This window comes from Gouania willdenowi, chromosome 8, assembly GCF_900634775.1.
Source record: "Gouania willdenowi chromosome 8, fGouWil2.1, whole genome shotgun sequence".
NCBI classification, from domain to species: domain Eukaryota; kingdom Metazoa; phylum Chordata; class Actinopteri; order Blenniiformes; family Gobiesocidae; genus Gouania; species Gouania willdenowi.
This window is the reverse complement of record NC_041051.1, coordinates 23,142,494-23,167,149: the sequence shown is the minus strand read 5'-3', so window position 1 is coordinate 23,167,149 and position 24,656 is coordinate 23,142,494. Positions and strand designations below refer to the sequence as shown.

At 40.2% G+C, this 24,656-nt stretch overlaps 2 protein-coding genes across 2 annotated transcripts; one reads left to right on the top strand and one right to left on the bottom strand.

The window, feature by feature from the left end:
- Positions 1–826: 826 nt before the first annotated feature.
- csnk1da (casein kinase 1, delta a) lies at positions 827–15,161 on the bottom strand. The gene is made up of 9 exons (XM_028454699.1): positions 14,653–15,161; positions 8,074–8,184; positions 7,181–7,329; positions 6,064–6,292; positions 5,554–5,724; positions 5,329–5,477; positions 3,338–3,506; positions 3,100–3,212; positions 827–2,118 (listed from the first exon to the last, which is right to left on the bottom strand). Exons 1-9 carry the CDS (start codon positions 14,726–14,728, stop codon positions 2,068–2,070), a joined length of 1,218 nt encoding a protein of 405 aa, XP_028310500.1. The 5' UTR covers positions 14,729–15,161; the 3' UTR covers positions 827–2,067.
- A 2,302-nt stretch (positions 15,162–17,463) lies between these two features.
- Positions 17,464–24,267, top strand: LOC114468502 (serine/threonine-protein phosphatase 4 catalytic subunit B). Its single transcript, XM_028455452.1, has 9 exons — positions 17,464–17,619; positions 18,015–18,149; positions 20,975–21,026; positions 21,100–21,150; positions 21,513–21,614; positions 22,259–22,432; positions 22,507–22,633; positions 22,725–22,914; positions 23,698–24,267. The coding sequence occupies exons 2-9, from the start codon at positions 18,040–18,042 to the stop codon at positions 23,825–23,827; spliced, it is 936 nt and encodes a 311-aa protein (XP_028311253.1). The 5' UTR covers positions 17,464–17,619; positions 18,015–18,039; the 3' UTR covers positions 23,828–24,267.
- Positions 24,268–24,656: the final 389 nt, after the last annotated feature.

Sequence of the window (24,656 nt, the reverse complement as noted above, 5' to 3'; positions counted from 1 at the left end):
CTCTATGCAAAAATATTTCATTAGCTTGTTCAAAATGTTCATTATTTTTCCGTGTAATCCTAAATGTTCTTTTGTATATTGATGGAATATATGTTAAACTGTATGTTACTTTTATTTATTGCCAAATAGGTGAATCTTTGTATTTTGTATATTATTTGTATTGGTTAAAAAAAGTAAGTACAAACTGGGCATGCTGCTATTTAGTGATCGAGTTTTTGTCTTAAGCATTTCCATAAAAACTAATGTATGTGTATTATAGAGCAGCAATTCTCAACTGATGGGTCGGGACCCAAAAGTGGGGCGCAGACAGCTGGTCAAAAATAAACGCAATGTCTCTCATGTTGGACTTTTCTTCTATTTTAAAAGAAACTTTTTTTACAGACATGCTGTGAAATGCATGTTGTACAGGAAAATATATAGATGTTTTCAACAGCTTTTGAAAAAACTAAATTTGGTTGGTTCTAAAAAAAAAAGTGGGTGGCAATTTAATGACCATAGCAAAATGTGGGTCCTGTTATACACTGTTATAAAGAACATAGAGACCTTCGTGTGAATAAAGTTCAGTTATTACAACACAAAAAAAGTGTGGTAGTGGCTTATTTCATAAAGCCCAAAGATGAAGATAAAATTATCTGTTCACGTTTTAAATATCTAACCATTTAGAAAAACAAAATACATTTTTCTGAAGCTTCTCACACTGTAAAACATTAAACGAACATGACCACCTTTGATGTTAGATTTGGAAAGCGTTCCAAATATTACACCCTTAACTGGTGTGATTTAACTCTCCATAAACTGTTCCCTTCTGAATAACCAGCCACACGCATACAAGGACATGATCGTTTATTTACACATTTAAAACTCACAAATACACTTCTCGTAGAAAGGAGTTGAAGTTTGGCGCCTTGAATCTGTGCGATGGCTCGTTGGGCGCGATCACCATCACCAGATGAGAACACGCTGATCCTCAGCGCCATGACCAGTGACGTGTCCCGCCATCAGGCAATGCCGTCAGCGGTTTGTGGAGGGGGCACAGTCTTTCTACACAACAACAAAACATCTACACATCACTGTCCCTTCAAACTACACACAACAAGTGAGCCTAGCACATGGTGAACCTTCCACTTCCTCCTCGACTGAGAAACACTGACACTGTGCTGGTGGATGATCCAGTCTGTCCTGCACGCTGCATCATCTGACCACAGAGAGGACAGCGTGACGTCAGCAGCTCTCCTGTTTGATTGGACGTGTGCAGCTCTCAGTGAAAGGTCACTTGTGTAGTTTAATGCTGCGCTCGTGTACAGAGTCAATCTACGACTAAACAGACCCACTGCTGCCTTTCCAAAGCCTCCTCTGTACAATTCTAGGAGTCTATGCACTAAATCCTTTACCACCAGCACTACACACAAACCTACACCAAACACACACACCCCAGTGGCATTACGACCCAGATCAGCTCTGCTTCAGTAGCTACAGCCCGGAGAGAGAAACACTGACGTCTGAGAGCATCTCTTAAACACCAGAGACCAACGTCTTCTGGCTGATCGACCACAGAGGAGGAGGAACAACACACACTAACCACACTCATTCATTGGACACACCTGACAGTCAAAGTTCACTACAACGTCCTGATTGGTTGAAATGCACCTGAGGAGGACAGAGAGAGAAACAAGCTGCTGACAGCTTTAAAAACACCTTAACAAAAAGCCCAGCGTTGACAGGCTGCAGGTCAAAGCCCACAGCAGAAAAACAAAGTGTCCACACGTGGCATCTCAGGAGTGTGAAGACCCAAAACAGAGGCGGGCACATCCATAGAACCCCATCAGGAGTCGGAGGCTGAGAAGTCCATCTATGGCTTCATCATGAAGAGGAGGGAGGAGGAGCTTCTGCATCCGTGCAATCAGTGGCTGCTCTTTACCAACGACAACAAAACTTCCTTTCAACGATGTAGAAACAAGCTCTTGCGCACACACACACGCACACACACACAGAGCACTGTGTGCGTGTGTGTGTGCTGCATGTGGAGCATGTTGAGGCCTCCGTGGTACAAAGATGAAGAGGATGGTTTCACCGTGGAGCAGCAGACTGGAGCCCACTGGGTGTGACCCGGGACAAAGCCTGAGGAGGACAGACAGACAGAGGACAGTCAGACACTATTCTTCCCCAGGAACATGCATCAAAACTCAACTACAGTAAGAAGCTGTTATGGCCGGGTCAGGTTCAGCCTTAATTTCTGTATTTTACACAGGCTCAGGTTGGGCTTGAGCGCTGTGTGGTAAATGAGCAATCAAGTGACGCGTTTCACTTAGCACAAGAAAGACATACAAATGAATGCTGAGGAGGTAAATCGAAGGCTGGCCTCTGGAAAATGAATAAATTATGTTTAAAAATGTATAAGGGTCAATGACGTGACACCTAAATATTCGGTCCAACTGCATTTCTTTTAGCACTTATATGTCGTAACTTAGTATATATGAGCTCTCTCTGTTACTTTACTAAATTATTGTTATTCAGAGTGTCAAAATATAATGTGGCCATGACTGTCGTTTTGAGAACATCTCTAAAATTAACTAAAATTACCCAATTTTAGTTGTATTATTGTTCTAGTTCAAAGTACTGTATTTTCTGGGCTATAGAACGCACAGCTGTATTGGCCGCATTCCAAAAATTTTGCAGTTTCCCAAGAAAAATCAACATTAAGGCCGCACTCTATAGACTGATAAGGGCACTCCGCCGTATTAGCCTCATCCTTAACTTCAAATGAAAAAAATATCAGCTTATACGCCAGAAATGATATTTCTATTTTTATATCCATCATAACATTCATGCTAACTTTGCCCGATGATGCCCATCTTATTCTTGAGCTCTGCGCGTGCACACATTTTAATCGTGTCGTGCTGTAACAGGTTCAGGCAAAAAATAATGAAGGAAATCGGCTTCCTTCAGGTTTCTACAGCCCAATTATAGCTCTACTCCCTGAAGGATTAAATCAAACTAATGTCTGTCTGATACAATAAACGCTGAAACAGATACACAGAAACACGTTTATGGAGCTCTGAACAGGTTGTTGGTGTGTGTTGTGCTCCTGTGGTCAGGTACCTGCGAGGTGGACATGCGTGATGTGTCCTGACGTCCAGTGAGGTCTGAAGAAGAGATGTTCACTGGAGCTCCTCGATGCAGACGCATGCTGACTTTCCTCTCCTTCTCCAAGCCTGGAAGACAAAGTGATAAACAGAAAAGATGAGCTCTGTGAAGACAACAGGAAGAGATGATCACATCTTTGCTGCTGCTCCTGAAACTGAAGCTTTGGTCCTGTTTAGTGTGTGTGTGCGCTGACCTGTGTGTGAAGCAGGGTTCAGAGGGGAAGGAGCTGCCACATCCTGAGCTGCTCTGGCTCTTCCAGAGGCCGAGGCCATTCCTCTGGCTGCAGGATTCCTGCTGTGCCTCAGCCTCTCCTCCCGTTCCCGACGTTCCCTCTCTGCATCCTCCACAGCCCTGTTGGCTCCCTGACAAACAACACAGCCCGTCACTATCTGTGTCCTGGACGGACGGACGGACGGACGGACGGACGGACGGACGCACGCACGCACGCACGCACGCACGCACGCACGCACGCACGCACGCACGCACGCACGCACGCACGCACGCACGCACGCACGCACGCACGCACGCACGCACGCACGCACGCACGCACGCACGCACGCACGCACACACACACACACACACACACACACACACACACACACACACACACACACACACACACACACACACACACACACACACACACACACACACACACACACACACACACACACACACACACACACACACACACACACACACACACACACACACACACACACACACACACACACACACACACACACACACACACACACACACACACACACACTCCTGCAGAGATCAGAGAGCACGAAGCTCACAAAAACAAACTGAGCAGGAGGATGAAACTTCTCAGTTTTACTTACTTCACTTAGTCACAGCTCATTCAGTAAAGATGTTCAATATTAGCTGTAGGTCAATATTGTCCAAAGCTTTATTTTCATTTTTAACTGATACCAATAAACAGATTGCCCCACCCCAACCTAATTTTAGGTCTCACTAGGGATGTAACGATTCACTCAACTCCCGATACGATTCACGATACTGGGTTCACTATACGATTCTCTCACGATTTTTTCATTTACAAAATGGGACTGTAGACAAAACTAGAAAATACTGTATTATTTTCCTTTTATTTTTCATTGTCAAAAAAATTGCTTGATAAACTATTCAAAACAATGCAATTTAACTAAAAATAAATCTTGAATTAAATAAATAAAGGAATAATACAAATTAAAATGAAGCCTATAAATTTAAATTCTGGTTCTATAATAAACAATGCAAAACTGCATAATAGTTCTTTTAAAAGTGCAACTGAAAATGTATTTTGTGCCTTAACAATTGGACTTTAAAAAAAAAAAAAAAAAAAAACTGTCATTGCACTGATTTACATCATATTTGTTTAGACCAGCAGAGGGCGCTGGTAACCCAGTGGTCGATTGGCATGCAGATATCTTGCAGTGAAGAAGAGAAGCTATGCTAGCAGACAGAGCTAATAGAAAAACGTGACTTTTACAGATATTCAAGTAATATTACAGATATTCTTTCGGTGCTAAAGGGGTAATGAATCATTTATTAACATATTTAAGAGTAGAAAGCAGCCAGAAAGAAAGTATTAGCAGACTCCGCCCGCCACCAACACTTCCGGATAGCGGAAAAAGTACTGCGATTCAATTGTCAGAAAATCGATATCAACCGTGATACCTATGAATCGATTTTTAACTGCCTTACGATTAATCGTTACATCCCTAGGTCTCGCTATACATCTCTTCTTGGGATTAACATATTAAGCCTATTTTTATTGTGGATGTTATCCACAAATAAACATCTGTGCAAAATAAAATAATTTATTAATCTTCGGGTTTGAATAAGTGTCAGATTAATTTTAAACGCCGTCTCAAACAAAAGCACAAAGCTTTTCCAATATTGGTGGAAAAAGTGAGACTTCAACCAATATACGTTTTGGCAAACATTGGCCGATAATATCGCCCATCTTTAAGTATGTTTATTTCAGCACATGAGCAAGGATCTCCTCCTAGAGCGCCCCCTGCAGGCTAAGAAGGCTTCCCAGCTCCAGTCTGCAAGTGACAGTGAACACTCATATGGAGCCTACTGTCTATGGAGGTAATAATGGAACCCAACAAGTTCAACCTGTTGAAAAAAAGACGATCATCGTTATTCTGTGCAGGCTCTGAGACTTACAAATTTGAGCATGTTCCAGTCAAAGACGTAGTCGTAGGAGAAGCCTTGTCTGTGGAAGAGGTTCCTGAAGAGCTGACGGAGGTACGAGTAGTCGGGCTTATCATCGAACCGCAGAGAGCGGCAGAAGTTCAGGTAGGTGGCAAACTCAGCTGTGAAGGGAAGAGGGACCAAGTTAGCAGAAGGAAAAACAGGTCTCACACGTCGAGTGATTCTTCTGAGACTTACATGGGTAGCCTTTGCACAAGACCTCGATGGGCGTAGACATCTTCTTTTCACTGATGCGTTCGTACTTCTGCCTCTTGGTGGCAGCTTTGAGGCCCTGCCAGGGCAGAGAACCCAGGTTGAAGTACATGAGGACATACCCGAGAGACTCCAGGTCGTCCCGCCTGGACTGTTCTGGAAGCAAAGGGTGAAGATGGTTAGACTTCTGGCTCTTTTAATACTTCTATCACAGACAAAATAATAAAACATTTTCCCTATAATCCTCTTTACATTTGCAAAAGTGCTAGACAATTAACACAAAATTTCTAAAAAAATGTGCTCGTGTTTACACACTCCTCAGGACCCTGGCAGAGATGTTCTGAACATGTAATATGAGGAATAAATGAAACATGTATGTTCTTGTTAAGAATCCCAATGAGACCTGTGCTGTAATGGTCCAGTCTGGATTATTACAGTTCTTTGGAGGTGGATAAATGAGGTTTTCCAAATGTGCGCGAGCTGTCAGTGTCTTACCGATGCCCAGGTGGGTATTAATGGATGCATAGCGGGCGGTGCCAGTCAGGTTCTTGTTCTCGCGGTAAGGGATGTGCTGGTGTGTGCGTGCATCGCGGTACTTCTTGGCCAAGCCAAAGTCAATGATATAGACCAGGTTGCCCTTCTTGCCCAAACCCATCAGGAAGTTATCCGGCTTCACGTCTCTGTGAATGAAGTTCTTGGAATGGATGTATTCAATGCGGCTGATCTACATTGGAGAAAGAGATCACACTTTAGCTTACTGATATTACTTACTGGTGTCGTTTTATCCATTAACTGGATTTAGTCACTCAGTTGTTTTAGGAGATAACAGCTGTAAAACATGTTTATAACCGGACAATTGATTAAAAAATTGTTACATATTCAACTGTTTACATAACCACCGCTTGAAAACTCTGATTTTGATGAATATGATGAATTCCCCTTTTGAAATTTTTCTTGTTTGTATTCCTTTATTTAAAATTAAAACCTTAATGCCTCACATGTATGTTTTGGAACAATATCAAATGACTGAATGTCTAATAAGCTAATTTTTTCTCCTAATCTGGTTCAAAAGCCTGTGCTATGTAATGACTGGGATGCGAGGGATTTCATCCAAACCTTGCAGGTGATTTGTTGGTTCATCAGTCGTATTTTGCTTAAAAAGAAAAGTAAATATCTCTATGCTTGTGGACTAAACCTTCACTTCCATGTTTTGGGACCATATAACATGTTTCCAATGAAAGTCTATGAAGTGTAAAACAGAAATGTCAAACTTCTAGCCACGCAATCTTGCGTGATTTCAGCACAACATTCCAGCTTCCATAAATCATCTGAAGAATATAAATACAAAAAACATAATCTGTAGATGACTTGATTAACCCATTTCAACATGTTTGGTAGGATTTCATGAGGTTAATATACAGTAAAGTATCTAAACAAGAAAAGATGATGAAACGGAAGCAAAACGTAAAAGTGTAAATGATAAAATGTAATTTAAGAGATTTTAAGCCAGGGACTTTACTAAATGAGTGAGGTAACAACAGATACGTATCCCATTTGGAGCACGTAGGAAGAAGTCCTTGGATGGATTATACACACACTCCAACATTCTCACCATCTGGTCCGCTAGCAGCAGGACTGTCTTGAGGCTGAACTTCCTGGAGCAGAAGTTGAACAGATCTTCTAGACTGGGCCCAAGCAGCTCCATGACCATCACGTTGTAGTCCCCTTCAGCCCCACACCACTTTATGGTTGGGATCCCCACTAAGAGAGACACACACAGATAAACAGCTTTAGTCCCACCACTTAAAACCACCTCATTACTATTACTACTGCCCAGCACATTGACCTATGGCATACAAGAGAAACTGGCAGCCCGGGGGACAAAAAAAAAAAAAAAAAAAAAAAAAAATACACAAAATGACAAATATACACAAAAAAAAACAATAAACGAGCGCGCACGCGCGCACACACACACAACATAGATATTTTGTAGAGAAAAAAAAAAAAAAAACAATGGTCAAAATACAGAGACTAATTTATCAAAATTCTCAAGAAATATATTGGCTAATATTTTCTTCTTATAACCTTCTTACAAACCGTTTGAACTCAAACTGAAATAACCTGCACATTACTTTATTAATTACCATGCAAAGTTGCCAGGCAGTGTTCAAGTGTTTAAATAAAGATATGTTTTTGTGTCCAGAGCTTGCCTGTTCAATGCATTATTTGACTGGCATCAGAATGCTATAATTTGCACATTTTATTTCATAACAATTTTATTGTGGAGAGATTCAAGTGTGATGTTAAAGAAATATTTAATGAATACAGAAATGTTAACGTGATGGTTTGGTATCCAAATTGTGGGAAAAGTTACATTGATTAAGTCACATTAAATAATCGTTAACTGGACAAAAATGAATCGTTAGATTAGTCGACTCATCAAAATAATAATCTCTGAATTAAACATAACCTTCTTCCTCAATGCAGTGTCAGTGTGTGCAGTACCTCCACCCTGCATCATCTTGTAGATTTTGCTTTCTATGTGGAGCTGGGGGTGTTTAGTCTTGACACATTCCAACTTAATGGCAACCTCCTCTCCGACAGAGATGTCAGTACCTAAAAGGACACAGTGACAGAAAAGAGATGAAGGTTAGGAACATTAGAGGTATGAACTCAAACAACAGGTGATGTTGAATAAAAAGAAAAGAGTAAAACAAATGTCACTGCCCTCAAATAGGAAGAGGCATTTGTAAATGTCATATGCACCAAACTTCTGCAGAAACAAGCGTGTGCTATTATAAGAAAGGTGAGAATGATTTCACATGAACTTCACGTGGGAGTAAATGTGATGAGGCTTAACCACAATAAATAATTTTTTTTTTAAAGTACAACAAGGGGAAACAACAACGTAATGTAAAATGTACAGCTTCTGTCTCACAGCAGGCATTAAACTACTTGAAGCTGAACATTTGATTTGTTTAGATTATACAGACTTTCTTCTCTTCTGCGTTCCACTTGTGATGCTTACTCAGGTTAAATTGGGCCTTAAGGGAGCACCATTTAGATGATTGTGGGAGAATGGTTTCCTCTTTTTGAGATGCAGCAGATTTTCTCTTCTACTGAGATTGTAAGAAGAAACATTAGGGAGGAGCTTCAGTCGCTGCCTGTATGTTTTCTCATCAGCTTCATCGTTAGGTTTCTCTTCGACAATTTGTGCTCTTTTTGGGAACTCCTGGAGTGTTTTAACCACTCCAGGATTCCTTTGCCCCAAAAGAATTCCTCTTTAGAGCCGGGGTGAACACGGTCGTAAAGCAGGCGGTAGATGTGGAAAAAAATATATCACAATTTTTGCAGTTGTTAAATTTTTTTAGCAAAATCACAATCACAATTTTGCTGGTCTCAGTGCATTGCTGCTATGTTTAAATACGAAAATAATGTTTAATGTCATTAAACATATTTGGCATTAAAATTGCAGGCTGTCGTTTTGTAGATTAACTGCAGCATATCTTTGTGTTGTCGTCCTTCCAAGTAAATACAAGGTGATTAATTATCAGGATCACAGAAATCTAAAGTGATCTAGTCTTGGAGATCTGGATATAACCAAACTGAAATAAAGATGTCAATGGTTGTGTTTAAAATGCTCGTCAGCGATTATTCTTATCAATCCCAAGTCTATTTCAGCTGCTGCTGATGCCTTAAGTGCAAGTCTGTGCATTTGCTGTCAATCTTAAGGGTTGCCCCAGCTGCTTAATGTCTAAATATGGGTATGGTGTCAAATTCCTTCCCTCTCAACATGGCAACTAAACACTGTGTTACACAAGCCGTTTCTTTCCTTCTCCCTTCCCATACTCAAGCTGCAACCTGCCATGGATGGTTTCAGCCCAACACATTAGTGTAAGCCCCTCCAACAGATTCCTGATTGTTGTCCTCATTATGGCTCTGGCAGCAGGTCTACAATAGTTCTGACAACACTAGAGCAAGGAGTTCAAGCTGATTTGGTTCAAAGCTACTGAGGTGTAGACCAAAGAGGAACCAATGGGACAATTTTCAATTCTAACTGAAATGGCAAAATAGTTCCCATAATGTGACACGTATGATAAATAATTTAAAATAAATCAGGAACTCCACACAAATAAATCAAACATGATTACCAGACTGAATTGAACTCAAACTGATGCATGTTCATTTGCAAACACTGTTTTATTGTTAAGATAGTTATCAGACATATCAATCGTGGAGCCTCCGAATCATGGGCTACCGGACTCAAAACGACACTCACTTTGTTCTTCTTGTTATTGTTGTATACACTATTTAAAGTCGTTACTCCTCTGTTATTCGTGAATGGATTGGGCTGAAATTTGGTAGGTATAATTTATTAGGGCCTTATAAAATCCTTTTTATTTTTTTAATTCAGCCAATTTTGCTGATTTTGGAAGCCAATATTTGAGGCTGATATACTTTTTTTTAAAGCACATTGATTATGAAAGACAATTGAAACATATATATATATTAGAAATTAAATGAAATACACCAATAGATCTCATAACATTGATTGAACTTTAAATATACCCGAATACAACCAAGTAAAACAAAAAGTACAGGACGGGTAAGTAGCACTAAAGCACGACAACAATATACAATGTGCAAGTAGTTGATTTAAACTAAATACCTGTTTTAGGTATAACCATTCACTTCTTCCCTTTGTTCACAGCCACCACCATTATATCTAAGCTTCACACTTGTCACCATATGCACAACTACAACATCACATCACACTTTATACTAATCAAGGGTGTACTCACACTAGCAACCAGGGCCGTTCCTAACGAGCTCTGTGCATGTGTGAAACCATGGGGGACTATTGTCTGGCCTGCGTAAGTGTGAATTGCACTGCAGGGGGGGTAACAGCCCGACGGTCCTGCTGGAAGAGGGTCCAAACAGTGTGCCAAACTGGCAGAGGACAACATAACCGTCAGGACTTCTCTTTGCTCAGCTGACAGCGGGACAGACAACAGCAACGTGTAGCAGCTCATCATCAGGTCCGGGTATTTCAGAGGATATAAATACATATTACTGGTATCCCATATAAACCAAAAAACGTGTCCTGTTCTCAAAACACCAGCAGTAAAATGACCCATTTCCATATTTTTTGGGTTAATATACCAGTAATGTGTGTTTATATGCATATTTGTACCCTCAGAAATACCTCAAATTTCCGGGTTTTACTCAAATCCCTCATCATCACGTCTGTGCAGAAGACTCTCCGCTGCACCTCAGCACTTTTCAACAACTCACTAATTTCACAATTTAAATACACTATTTCTACCTTTGTTTTTCTGTTTGCATGTCATTTGCTTTGTATCTAATAAAATTGTTTCTCTAACAGCTGGTTAAATCTACACAATTATACTGTATATAATGCACATGCAGGATGATGTGTAACAATAATCAGTAAAATTAGTTGTAAACACATTTTTTAGAACTAAATATAAGGTTGTGCTGTGAACAGAAAGAAAGGAAGATGAGCCAGGTAATTCTAAACTTTAGAATATAATACAATCATAACTTTTAATCATAAATATGACTCTTCTCAAAATAAGAACTTTTGATATCTTTGTCACACATTATCAGCATCAATGAACTTTTTTTTTATTTGTAAAATATTCACTGGCTGTTTCTCTGGTGGCATGTGCAGTGGTTGTTATTATTGTGTGAAGCCAACATTACTGCAGCCCTGCACATCATTTTTGTCATGTTAAAGTATCTTTATACAAAAACTTAAAAACAATCTGAAATTAGTGGTGACTCAAGTCAATCACCTTTATTGTGCATGATAACAATCTGTCCTTGAAACATCAAACTATTCTTCCTTAAGTCTGTAAATAAGTGAAACAATGAAAAACATCTCCTAGAAAATAAAAGTATAGAACATTAAATAATCATTTCATATACATTTTAATAAATAAGTGCATCCCATGGTATCGTGTTAACCCTGTGCTTTATTCTGTCTGGAATTGATGGGTCTAGACCAGATGATGAAAATTGGAGGATCAGCTCATTGTTTTAATGTCCAGGGAGGGGTGTGTCCACTCTGCATGGACTTAAAGAAGAAGAAAAGAAAGAGTTAGATATTGTCATTACATTGATGTTCATCAAAAGAAAAACTGAAAGTGATGGAGATAAATATACTCAGATGGACTCTCTCTCACACACACACACAAAGTTTAAACAAACACACAAATACTCTGTTCTAAACTATCTCACATCAAAAGCATCCACTTATTTTTATATTAATGTACACAAAGACTAGCTCCACAAAAGCATTTACTGATCCAGAAATTGAACTGAGCTTACCTTTATAGGCTCAGTTTCCTTCTTTGTTTTCAAATCCCTTTGAACCTCCATCCATGGTGGTTTTTAAATCAACCAAGAGTCTTCATTTTCATTTAAATCCACCATTATTCGGTCTTTTAATTTCTCTTTCTCACTCACTTGGTTCTCTTTGTTGTCGATTTCGACAAAACAAAGCTGCATCTTTAATGTTTCAACCACGTGTGAGTACATTTACCGACACTGGCTGTAAAGGGCAACTACTTAGCTTTCATAAACTGGTGGAATTTCTCCAATAGAGCAAATATGAGCAGAGTTTGTCATTTGAATTATCGTGTTGCGTTCAGGGGCCCTGGGAGACCCAGTACGTTCGCATAATCCAGCCATGAAAAGAGCACGTGTACAAATCTGGACGTATAGTTATCCTACGCAACAGAAGATATTAAATTAACAGCATGTACTGTCAACAACAAACCCAGAGTCGCTTAATGACGACGTAATGCCATGTGTGTCGTAAATTACGTGTTTGTCTGTGGAAACAGAGTTGAGCTGGTGATCACGTCCATTCTACCGTGCCAGAGGAGGGACGAGTCCTGCTGTGAGCTTGGAGTGGCACGATCTGGCAGTACGAGTACACCCCAACTCTTCCCCCCCCTTTCCATTTCCTACCTTGTCTTTCCTTGCTGTTCGCTTCCCCCTCACCTAGGTGTAACACTGCCCTCTATTTTTATATCCTGCCAATAAATGTTTCTTACCCTTCCTTAGGAAGGGCTGGTGATGGTCAAAAAAGAAAAAAAACAAAAGAAAAAAATAAATATATATACACACAAAATATATATATATACACATCTTTTTTGGCCGATGTTGAAAGAAGTCCAAATATCGGCCGGCCGATATATATCGGTCGACCTCTAATTCATATCCCGATATTTTTTCTCAAAATGGCAATATACATTATTAATCTTTATATTACTAACTCAATAAAGTCTTACAAGAAAGAAAATTCAAACTGCTGCACAACGTGCCACTTTTGGCTTTTTGTCCTATAAGGGACAGCATAGTGTGAGTTAGCACTGAGCCCTAAAATGAGTATTCAATTACAAAATAAGATACTGTTCAACTGTACTCTATGAAAAATATTAAATACTTGTATGATGTGCATTGTACTGTGTGATTATATGAATAAAAATAAGTTAAAAAAATAGACATATCTCAATATAGCCAATATTGTCATTTTCTATATCGCCAAAATAGAAAATTTGATACATCTTGAATCTCAATACATTGCCCAGCCCTGCTCCTGATCTCAATATCATTGAGTAACATCAGACAGATCCAGAATGTGCAGTTCATGAAAAAACAGTCCAAAAAGTTACAAGATCCAGCTCTCTCTCTATTCAAAAAGGAGAACTGCTATTTCTCCCACATATAATTCCTTAAAATGCTGCAACATTACATTGCAAATGGAGGAGATGGAGCAAAATCTAGCCTTTTTCAGTGCAATCGTCAAGAAAAGACCAAGGGTTATTTGTTAAAAATGATAAATTATTGAAAGATTAAAAAGAAATGAGAAGCACTGCAAATTGAATCTACGGTAATAGGTTTTATTTACCGTCCAAAGGTCCGGACGCATCTGCAGACATATCATTGTAAACTATTTTGCTTAAGGTTATTAAACTACATTATTGATGCAGACAGACACAGGTCTGAAGGTAACTGTTCATACTTAGTGCACAAACCTTCAGGAGGACAGTACAACAATAAAATATAATGACATGTATGTCTTGGCCTCAGTTATCTGGGGATAGACTGGATTTTCAAACAGATTACACATTTGGCAGCTGTGCCTTTTGTCGTGAAACATGCGATATGTCTTTATTGCCATCAGATGACTAACTGTTCCAACATGGGCCAAAAATGCACACAGCATTTAGAAAGCTGACAGAATACGGAGAATAACCTGTTGGTACCTGCAGATACAGCACACGGTGTACCAGACCAGACTCCATCAGAACCAGTGCACCATAACAACACCCATCACACTGAATCACCGCAGGTGTCGTGTGAGTACTAACAACACTTCGTAGTAATTCAATGTTTAATTCTCAACACTGACAGAGCGGTGAAGTGCTCTTTCTGATTAACACGGTTATGTCACCCCAGGCTGTACAGAGGAGGGGTGAGAGAGACAAAAACAGAAGTGATTATGTAAGCAGCTGGCAGCTCTCACTAACAGTCCAAACAAGTTCTGGGGATGAGCAGTAGCACATCAACACACAAAAAAGAAAGTTAGTTCAGAAATCTGACTTAAGCCATCCCCACTGAATTTGCCCTCGGGGATTAATAAAGTATAATCAATTCAATTCAATCAATACCACAACACAACACAAACCACATCACAAAGACACAAGCACAAGGTTTAGTGTTCCCAACAGCCAGAGAAGCATCTGAAGTCCTGCTCAGACCCAGGAACCTGATGAAGGTTCTGTAGACATTAGGACTGTCCTCACTGCTCCAACAGCTTCTCCACCTGCCATTAACACCATCCTGGTCTGTCCATGTCCGGCCTTTCAGCGGACACGAGCAGAGCCAGTCTACCAGGACCGGACGAGGTTCTACACCGTGTAGAAAGGCTAATGTTCGGTCCGTTCCTCTGTGTCCCCCTGACAAAGCCTCACAGCACACAGCTGACAGACCGGGTCCATAATTACACAGAACCGAAATCCAATCGAGACCCGGTCAGATCTAACTCACCCAAATAGATGTCTCCGAACGAGCCTGATCCAATCTTTCTGCCCAGTCTGTACCGGTTCCCCACTCTCAGCTCCATGATGGCTTTGTCCCGGTCCAAGCACAGCTGTCCGTCCCGAAGCTCCGCTCTTTGTACGCTGTCCCCAGTTAGGGCGGCTTTCGCAATCTTTCACCTTCTGTTTTAAAGTGCCTCCGGACTCATAACTGTACAATACGAAACTGGTCCGATAGCTGAGGGCTTCTACTTTATGCTCCTCTTCCTTTAAACCGAGATGGAGTCGAACTGGGTTCGGATGGAGGCGGATTGTAAGGGGGGTCTAGAACTTCGGTGCCCTGGTACTATGGCTGCTGTCAGAGCTCCTGCTACGGTTACCTCTGACGTCAGTTCCGTGTTGAAAAGTCGTGACGCCTCGAGTCACCTAAACAGGAAGCAGCCTGGGTGCAGCGGGTTGACATGGAAACCACTCCGTCAGACAGGGGTTTTCTGAGAAATGACTTGTATCACAGCGGGGACACAAATTATGATCGTTTCTGATTTAAGAGCCACACTATCAACATTGACGTCAGTATTTATAACCGCAACAAGTTTGCGGAAGACACATCTGTGGTCGGATGCATCATCATCAACAACAACAACGACGATGAGTCCGACTACAGGAAGGAGGTGGAACGGCTGGAGGGTTGGTGCAAAGGTAACAATATTTGCATCAACACAAAGGAAATCAATGAATTGGTGGTAAAGTAGACTTTGGGAGGGGCAACTCACCTCTGCTCTCCCTTTACAGCATTCTGCTGAATACATACATTCATTTAATTTCATGTATTTATTTACCTTTTTTTTTATTTTATTTTTTAAGCAGGGACAAGAACACAAAAAAATAAAAGGAACATAAAATTATTTGTGTATAAGGAAACTGATATATGTCTGCTCAAAAGAGAGTGGGAAGAATAAAGACTTATTGAATCCTACCCCAATTTCTTAATCATACAATGTTCAACATATTGCTTCTGTCTGTTTGGACTTCTAGAAATACACAATCAGTAAAAAGTAAATGGACTTGATTTTTATAGCGCTTTTATGCCGACAATGAAGTAGTCCCAACGCGCTTTACAATATCAGCTAATTCACCCATTCACACACCAATTGGACTGAGCTGCCATGTAAGGCACTGGTCAACCACTGAGCTCAACTTGCCCAAATAGACAAGAATAGACTCGGATCAAGGCCCCAACTCCCGATCAGAAGACGACACCTGTACCACCAGAGGGGTGGTAGATTTAGTTATAATATATAACAATATGGGAGGAAGGACCCGGAGAGAACATGCAAACTCCACATAGAAAGGACACAAGTGTCCACCCCAGGGCTTGAACAACCACTAAGCTATCGTGCGTCCTAGTAGTGTTCGTAGAACTAAAATACGTAAAAAATGTCATAGCTTTATAGTACTACTATCCATCCATTTATGCATTTTCTTAACCGATTTGTCCTATTTCAGGGTCGCAAGGGATAGTACTTCTAGTAACACGAAATTGTGTTTAAGTGATCTCACTAGTAGTACAATTTTAAAAATTCAGTTCGTAATTGTCCAATCTTCAGGAAATTTGACTCAGTTGTGTCGGGATGGTTCCGCTATTACCGCACCGAGTTTCATCCACATTGGGTCTGGTTTGCGCATTTCATCACAATTTTTTTTTTAAAAAAATGGGGGTGTCAAATGTCCAGTCCAATCCACTTTATTTATATAGTACATTTAAACAACAAAACGTTTCCAAAGTGCTGCACATGAGAGCATTAATGAAACAATAAAACCAAAACAATGCAAATGAGCTCCACCACCAAATGAGTATAAAACAATATATAGAAATAAAAACACATTAAAAAAAACAACAAATAGTAATAAAACTGATTTTTATTTAAAAAAGAAAAAAGAAAGAAATATGAACAATAAAATAAATAAAAAAGACAGGAAACCACACAACTTACGCGGTGCTAAAAGCCATAGAATAAAAGTGGGTCTTAAGACGAGATCTAAAACACTCCACGGTGGGGGCTTTTCGGACATGTAAGGGCAGAGTGTTCCACAGCTTAGGCCCGACAACAGAGAACACTCTGTCCCCCCTGGTTTTATGGTTCGTCTGAGGAACCTCAAGCTGGAGCTGACCCTCAGACCTCAGAGCGCGTGGGGGTCGGTATATTTGGATGTACTGAGGGGCCAGTCCACTCAAAGCTTTAAAAACAAACAACATTTCGAAATCAATTCTAAAATTAACAGGGAGCCAGTGCAAAGACACAAGGATTGTGGTGATATGTTCACGTTTTTTGGTCCCTGTTAAAAGTCGTGCTGCAGCGTTCTGGACTAAGTTCAAGCCGTAAAGTGCTTTGCAGTAGTCCAGACAACTTGAAATAAAAGCACGAATGACTTGCTCCAAAAGATTTAAAAGATAAAAATGGCTTAACTTTGGATAAAAGACGAAGATGATAAAGGTCTGATTCTATGCCATTGATCCGTTTATCAAGTCTAAAATCGCTGTCTATGGTGATGCCAAGGCCGGTGACTTTGGGATGCAAATTATTTTTGAGTGATCCCAAGTCAGTGATGGTTGATCCAAATACCATGGATTCTGTTTTTCCCTCATTCAATTTTTAAAAAAAAAATGATGGGCTAACCAAGCCTTGACGTCACATAGACAGTCGAGCAGAGATGTCAGCGGCTGTAAAAAGTTCTCGGTTCAATTCCAGCCTAACCTGCGCGCTATATTTGCCCAACGGGAATAAATAAAGTTTTCTGAATCTTTGTCTGAATCTACCGTCATCGCACACTGACAGGAAATAAGACGTCACGCGCCGCCCCGCAGCGGAAGTGAACCGGCACAGACAAGTGAACGGATCGAGAATCTAATCAAAGGAGGCTCCCGGTCATCGGATCTACGGAATGAGCTGCTCGGCCGCCGGCCTGTCTTTTAACGGTAACCCTGGTTCTCATCTGGATGTGGACCGGTCATATTTCGTTAACGCCGTGTGCCGTTATTGCTAGCCGCTAGCAGCTAACCCCTTGGCAGCAAACCTTGTCGATGCCGATGTTTGTTATAGCCATGCTACCCGTACTATAGAACTTTTCTCATTCTGGATCGAGTATATAACGGTGTTTTACTATAAGTTCACGGTAGTTGTACTTAGTTAGAGCCGTTAAGCTAAGCAAGTGGAAGCTTGTGAATGTAACATGCTAATGGTTAGCCGGTTCACAGGCCTCTCTCCTTAGATGGCGTCACTCCCGCTTGAGCAGCTGAGCTACTTTTACCAGCGTTATCAGGGACTTTGGTCCGGATACTGACTGACTGACTGACTGTCTGTGTCCATGCAGAGCACAGCTGAGCAGCCAGGACTTCATGTGTGTGACCATGGGTGACATCAGTGATCTGGACCGACAGATCGAGCAGCTCCGAAGGTGTGAGCTCATCAAGGAAAACGAAGTCAAAGCCCTATGTGCTAAAGCCAGGTGAGTAATACAAACACTAGTAAAAGACACACACATACACATTATATACATTGACACAGGCCTAGGACAGAGTTGTTTGATGGTGAAACTAACTATTCATATTTACTTAATGTCATCACTCTGCTGTCAGAACCTTGTGGAGTTATTCACAGTGTGTTAATCAGTCACACTGTGAATATTGACTAAACTGAAGGAATTGGACCATTTTGGTTTATTCCATATTGGTCAAAATAAGGAAACTCTTTTTGTTGTGAAAAACTTATATTAATGAAACAAAGAATTGCTGAAAGATGTTCTTGAAATCTAGAATGTTCTGGGAAAGTGAGCACTCTTCTGTCAAACAGCAGGCAGACACTCCGTTTTTCATTTAAAAATTGCAGTGACTATCCGTACGGTTGCCGTATCAATACACGACATTCTATCTATACGCAGCGCCCCTCATTGGCCAGTTTAGGTTGCGTGACCAAGCGTAAACCTAACCTTAAAAATTGTTGATATAGGGTCATAACCTAACCCTAAGACGCTACGTACGTGTACTTAGGTAAAAGTACCCATAGCACCAGGGGTTGTATGAATTGACACTTTATTTAAAAATTCCCAATTTCTGTTTCAAAGTTTACCTATTTCCACGTCAGTTAATCTTTGTGTTTTTGTTTCATCAACTTTTGCAATCTGAAGTCATCACAGGCTATTAAACTTCCTGAAATCATGCAAAATTGGGTAGATGTTTAATGTCAGTATTTATAAATGATAATTTACTGACACATCTACTGCAGATACTCCCTTTTGTTGTGTACATTGTTTTTCTGTTGTGTTTATATCAGTAAAATCTTAAAATTAGCTTTTATTTTCCCTCATTTTCAAACTATTCGAAGTCAATAGGAAGAAGGCTCCGTTTATCACAAATTAATTATGACTTTCATCTTCCTCGCAAGGATAATATTTCATTAGCATCAATCTTAATTCAGCACTTAAAGCTAGGGTAGGGGATTTTCTCCAGATACACTTTTTAAGTTTTTGGTTGAAACTGTCTTTGTCCTGAAAAAGGAATGAAGAAAATCTGTAACAGCTGTAAACCTATAATAACTTGGACCAATGGAAAAAAAACTAACCTTTTTTTTTAACCAATCACGTCTCCCTGCTCGTTCTCGACCCCTCGCTTGCACGAGCTCACACTGACAGCATGTTACCGCTGACAGAGTTAAAACAGAGTTTTTGATCAGGTTTTTTTTTAACATATATTATGGTAAAGTTTATTGTTTGCTTACTGCTGGATGAGACATGAGACAACGACGTTTTTACCCAATACAAGTGATGAGCTGAGCTCCTCTTCTGCAGCAGCTGTGCACATGCATGTGAGTGAGACAGAACACAGAGGGGAGGGGCGAGGGGGATAAAGGCAGAGCCATCGTGGGGGCTACATTGAAAAATCATGCTAGCTTTTGAAAATCGCCTACCCTACCTTTAACAGTAGATAAGAGAAAGAAATATATGAATTTAAGTTTAAAGTACGAGATAAATAAAGATACTAAGAATGTGCGATATGTCATCATTGATGATATCGTCAAAAACATTTTCACCGGTACTTCTCATGTCGGAAATTAGCAAGGACCACGGGCCATTTGTCTCGCAATTTATCAAAGAATGCCCCTAAAAACCTTGTTCCAGGGGACAAAATTGCCCCCAAGTATTTTGTCAACAGCTTATTTTCTAGAGTAGAGCACTGTTCACAGAAGCTCCGCTGCGGAGCCTCTGCGGTGTGCTCCACCTGCACCACCCCACACACACACACACAGACAGTGGTGTTACATCATGGACCGCTACTTGGTTAAGACCAGACAACCATCCAACTAAGTGAACCAGTCCAAGTTCTTCCACCAGATTCACACAAAATTCCACAAACACGGTGACAGAGATGAACCTGCAACAACTATTACGAACTGGAAACTCAACTAAAGCTAACCAAGCTAAGCTAACCCACCGAACATAAGAGACTGGGCTAAGAGCCAATGCTAACTGCTCCATATAAGGAGTAGGCCAAGTAAAAAGTACATGACTTACCTTTTATGGTGATTTAACTCTTGTATGGAAGGATAAAAGCTAACATGTCACATATCGTGTGTAGTAAATGTTAGTTTCAAACTAATGCCACTATTCATCCGTCCCAACTTGTGAAACACTATTTTTAATTATATTTCACGTGTTCACAAAACAAAGCTGATCCCATTAGACAGTAATGTAACAATTGTGATTATTACACCAAAATATCCTGAAGTATTAAATCATCAGCATGATCCAGTTTAATTATAGGATATCAGATATTTATCTACCAAAACTTTATGCAACTCATTATCAAATATAAAAAAAACAATTCAACAGCAGTAAAAACATTACTGGAGTTATTTTTGCTTTTGATGAGCTTTTTTTTTTAGAGAATAATTTCATTTCAACTGGGAGTCTGCAGCTATTGTAGCTTTTTTAATGTGTTGTGTTCAGATTAATTTCTGTTTGTAAGGGACCCATTTATATTTTAAGTTGGAAATAGTTTTTATTTATTGTTTTTATTTATCGTAATTTTTATCGTGAGTAATACCAGAAAGTATCGGGGAATTTTTTTTAGTCTATCTTGCATCCCTAAAAAATACTAAAAGATTTAAATAAATACAAAAAGCACACCACACATGCACGAGCAGAACTATTCACTCAAATATGGATGGATTGAGAAACAAATAATTTCTAAATTAACTCGACTTAGAATGAATAATCTCATTGTGATGACCAGTGAAGTAAACATGGTCTAACCCTGCATGTGTAAATATTTTTAGGGAGATTCTGGTTGAAGAGAGTAATGTCCAAAGAGTGGATTCTCCTGTCACAGTAAGTATTGTGAGAGTGTTCAGATGATCTGTAGCTGCAGGTGCAGATGATTTCACCTGCTTTTTCTTCTCAGGTCTGTGGAGATATACATGGCCAGTTCTATGACCTCAAAGAGCTTTTCAGGGTAAGCATTTTACCTCACAATAGGTGGCAATATCATTTGGCATATCAGTCAGACATTATGGTTTTTATCATTACAGTTAGCATATATATATAAAGTTTCTCTAAAGTATTATTCTGTATTGAATTTAACAATGCTTTGATTTTGGTCCTAGCTTGCTATTAAGAGCCAATAGTGAATCTTGAATCTGTGTTAGCAGATTTAGATGCAGCAGTACTGGCCTCATTGCAATGTCCCAGACAAACAAGTGAACACTTTGACTCTTTAAATGGAGCAGCTCTGCTCACTTTTCTCTTCTTCAGAAGATCACACCATAGAAGTGGAGTTGTCTCTAATGTGCTTATCTACCCCCCCTCTATCTGAAGGTCGGTGGAGATGTCCCAGAGACCAACTATCTTTTCATGGGGGACTTTGTGGACAGAGGCTTCTACAGCGTGGAGACCTTCCTTCTGTTGCTAGCTCTGAAGGTGAGTGTAGATTTTACTCTCCATCAGTGCAGATGAAGTGGCAGTGAGTGTAAAAATACAATCACGTCAACTCATGTCCACAATAAAACTAAACACTCCCTATTATTAACTTCTGGATCAGTTTCAAAAATAAGTTTTTTTTTTTTCATTATTGGTGAAATTTCAAAAATCCATTTATTGGTTCATAATTGCATCGATCTTTACTCCGTTATGTTAGGTTGGTTCCTCAATTATTCCAAATTCATCTGGATCAGATCTGGATTGTGCATTCCATCGGGATTTATCTAAAAGAAATGTCTATACATTGTGAGCTATCGTATATTATTGATGTGGGTTAATGAGGATGGAATTTCGTTCCAAGCTTATAAAGTGAGTGATCATGATACCATAATCAGGATCAATGATCCAGATAACTGACAATATCTGGAAAAGAGCAGATTTGGATGTTGGAGGTTTGAATCTCAGTACTCTTGATAGTGAGCTTTGATAGATGACTAAGAATGAGTGTTTTTACAAATAAAGAACTTGTAGATGTACTGTTGGGGTTTGACACTTATCTACTGTCTACATTTCATCTCTTCTATCAAATTATCTTTGTGAAGTTTTGGAAACTTTGTTAAAACCTTTGCTGTCCTTTCCTTCAGGTACGTTATCCAGACAGGATAACTTTAATTCGGGGAAACCACGAGTCACGACAGATCACCCAAGTCTACGGCTTCTACGATGAGTGCCTTCGCAAATACGGCTCGGTTACCGTATGGAGATACTGCACGGAGATTTTCGACTACCTGTCGCTCTCTGCCATCATTGATGGCAAGGTAAGACTCCAGCTTCACTTTCAGCGCTCATGTGTCAATGGGGGCTCTGATGTCATCACTGCTCCCACCTCCAGATCTTCTGCGTGCACGGAGGCTTGTCTCCATCTATCCAGACGCTGGACCAGATTCGAACCATTGACAGAAAACAAGAGGTGCCCCACGATGGGCCCATGTGTGATCTTCTGTGGTCAGACCCTGAAGGTACAGCTCAGAATCTCTGCTCCACAGGTTGGGCTCAACTCCTTCAGACAGTGTGTCCAATCAGTGACCTTTGTCTGTGTCCCTCCCACAGACACCACTGGCTGGGGGGTCAGTCCCAGAGGAGCAGGCTATCTGTTTGGGAGCGACGTGGTGGCTCAGTTCAACGCTGCCAATGACATCCACATGATCTGTCGAGCACACCAGTTGGTCATGGAGGGCTACAAGTGGCATTTTAATGAGACCGTGCTCACCGTGTGGTCGGCACCCAACTACTGCTACAGGTACACGGCTGTTTGGGATTTACCTGATCACCATTGAGATCAGCCCTCAAAGTACAAAGGAACTCCAAAACAGGAAAAAAACACAATTAAGAGAAAATTAAAACTTAAGACTATAAAAAATATGCACAAAAATAACAGAAAAATTAGTAAGACAAGATAAAAAAAATGACATCAATACAAAACAACAAATGCACACAAATGTTATCAGACAACAAAATGACTCCAAAAACACACAATGACCAAAAATAAAAATGCACTTAACCCAAATGGCACACGAGACAAAAACACTAATAAACACATTACATTTACTTTATTTTGTGACCATACTTTATTTCATTCAGGGAAAATTGCAGGATTTGGCAAAAATGTAGTTTTTTCAACAATGAGATTAAAAATTGCTGATTTAATCATGGAAAAGTTGTGAGCCTGCAAATATATAAATGTATAAATATATTCTTTAGTTTCACACCTGCTCCAAATGCTGCCATTCCTATTGTAATCCTCAGATCAGACGAGAACATTTGTGCCCCTGTTGTGATAAAAGTTGTCCTTAGAACACCACCTCAGTGTTTGCCTTTTACATCTGTGTCTAGTGAAGATGTTACTCATGGAAAGCAGCACTGCCTAAACACAGTATTTTGTCGTTGGTGTTCTTGTTCTGTGGTTTTACTGCTCTGTCCCTGAATAGAAATGAGTGCCACTCCTTGTTAAGGAGATGCATGAAAGGGTTTGATTAAAGACAAAGATACAGATGTGGTCTGAGCTTAATGTGTCCTCCAACAGATGTGGGAATGTGGCAGCCATCTTGGAGTTGGACGAACACTTGCAGAGAGAGTTCATCATCTTCGAGGCGGCCCCACAGGAGACCAGAGGAATCCCCTCCAAGAAGCCAGTGGCCGATTATTTCCTGTGAAGTGTTGGAAGCAGCATTCCTCGGCCGCTGACAGCCGTCAATGCAGCTCTAACAGTTTCCTCAGAGCAGGAGGGGGTCAAACCGTGGACCAGGACTTGAACCTTCAACCACAGAGGGGACTGATGTCCCTCTGCCTGAGTCCCCCTGTCTGTGTACTCTGTAGTGTAGGTGCAGCGCTCGTTCAATCCTCTTTTCTGACCAATTCTGTCTTTTAGTTGTAGAAGTCCTCAGAGCGGCTCCATGAACAGTGACTGCAACTTCCATAACTTGTCTATGATTCTTCTGATCTTTGTTGGTTTTTGGATGGTTTCCCACCATCCTCCATGTTTGTCAGCTGCACAGCATCATCACCACTAACCATTCTCTTCACCTTTTAATTCACTCACCTCTGCTCTGTCCGTTTTGATATTGTGGAATAAAGTTTTTGTATCTACAACCCATTTGTTGCCTTTTTTAAATTATTTCATGTCTAACCAGTACATTTGTTAACATCCTTTAATGTTTTCCTCCCCAGGAGTTTTTCAGCCTATAACACATGTATGTGCTTGTGTCCCAATGTGCATTACAAATTGATTTTTAAAAAAAGAAATGGTAAATGTGCTGAAGTTTTTCTAGTTTCAAAATGTGACAAAGAGATAACCCGAGGTCTTTGAATTCAGTTTTAATCCTCTTTCACAGGGCAGTCTGACTCTTTTTAATTCAGTGATCACATACAGACCAGTGTGATCTTAACTGGGCTGACATTTTAGGTGTGAGAACAACAAAGCTGAATATTTTTTTCAATTAAACTTAATTTATATGGCACCAAACAAGTCCTCTCATCACACTA

Excerpts from the sequence above, each read along its gene's own strand:
- LOC114468502 (XM_028455452.1), top strand. The coding sequence starts at position 18,040 with ATGTGTGTGACCATGGGTGACATCAGTGATCTGGACCGACAGATCGAG. Across the intron at positions 18,150-20,974 it reads GCCCTATGTGCTAAAGCCAG|GGAGATTCTGGTTGAAGAGA; the intron begins GTGAGTAATACA and ends AAATATTTTTAG. Across the intron at positions 21,151-21,512 it reads ACCTCAAAGAGCTTTTCAGG|GTCGGTGGAGATGTCCCAGA; the intron begins GTAAGCATTTTA and ends CTCTATCTGAAG.
- csnk1da (XM_028454699.1), bottom strand. The coding sequence starts at position 14,728 with ATGGAGCTGAGAGTGGGGAACCGGTACAGACTGGGCAGAAAGATTGGA. Across the intron at positions 5,725-6,063 it reads TAATACCCACCTGGGCATCG|AACAGTCCAGGCGGGACGAC; the intron begins GTAAGACACTGA and ends CTTTGCTTCCAG. Across the intron at positions 5,478-5,553 it reads CTTGTGCAAAGGCTACCCAT|CTGAGTTTGCCACCTACCTG; the intron begins GTAAGTCTCAGA and ends TTCCCTTCACAG.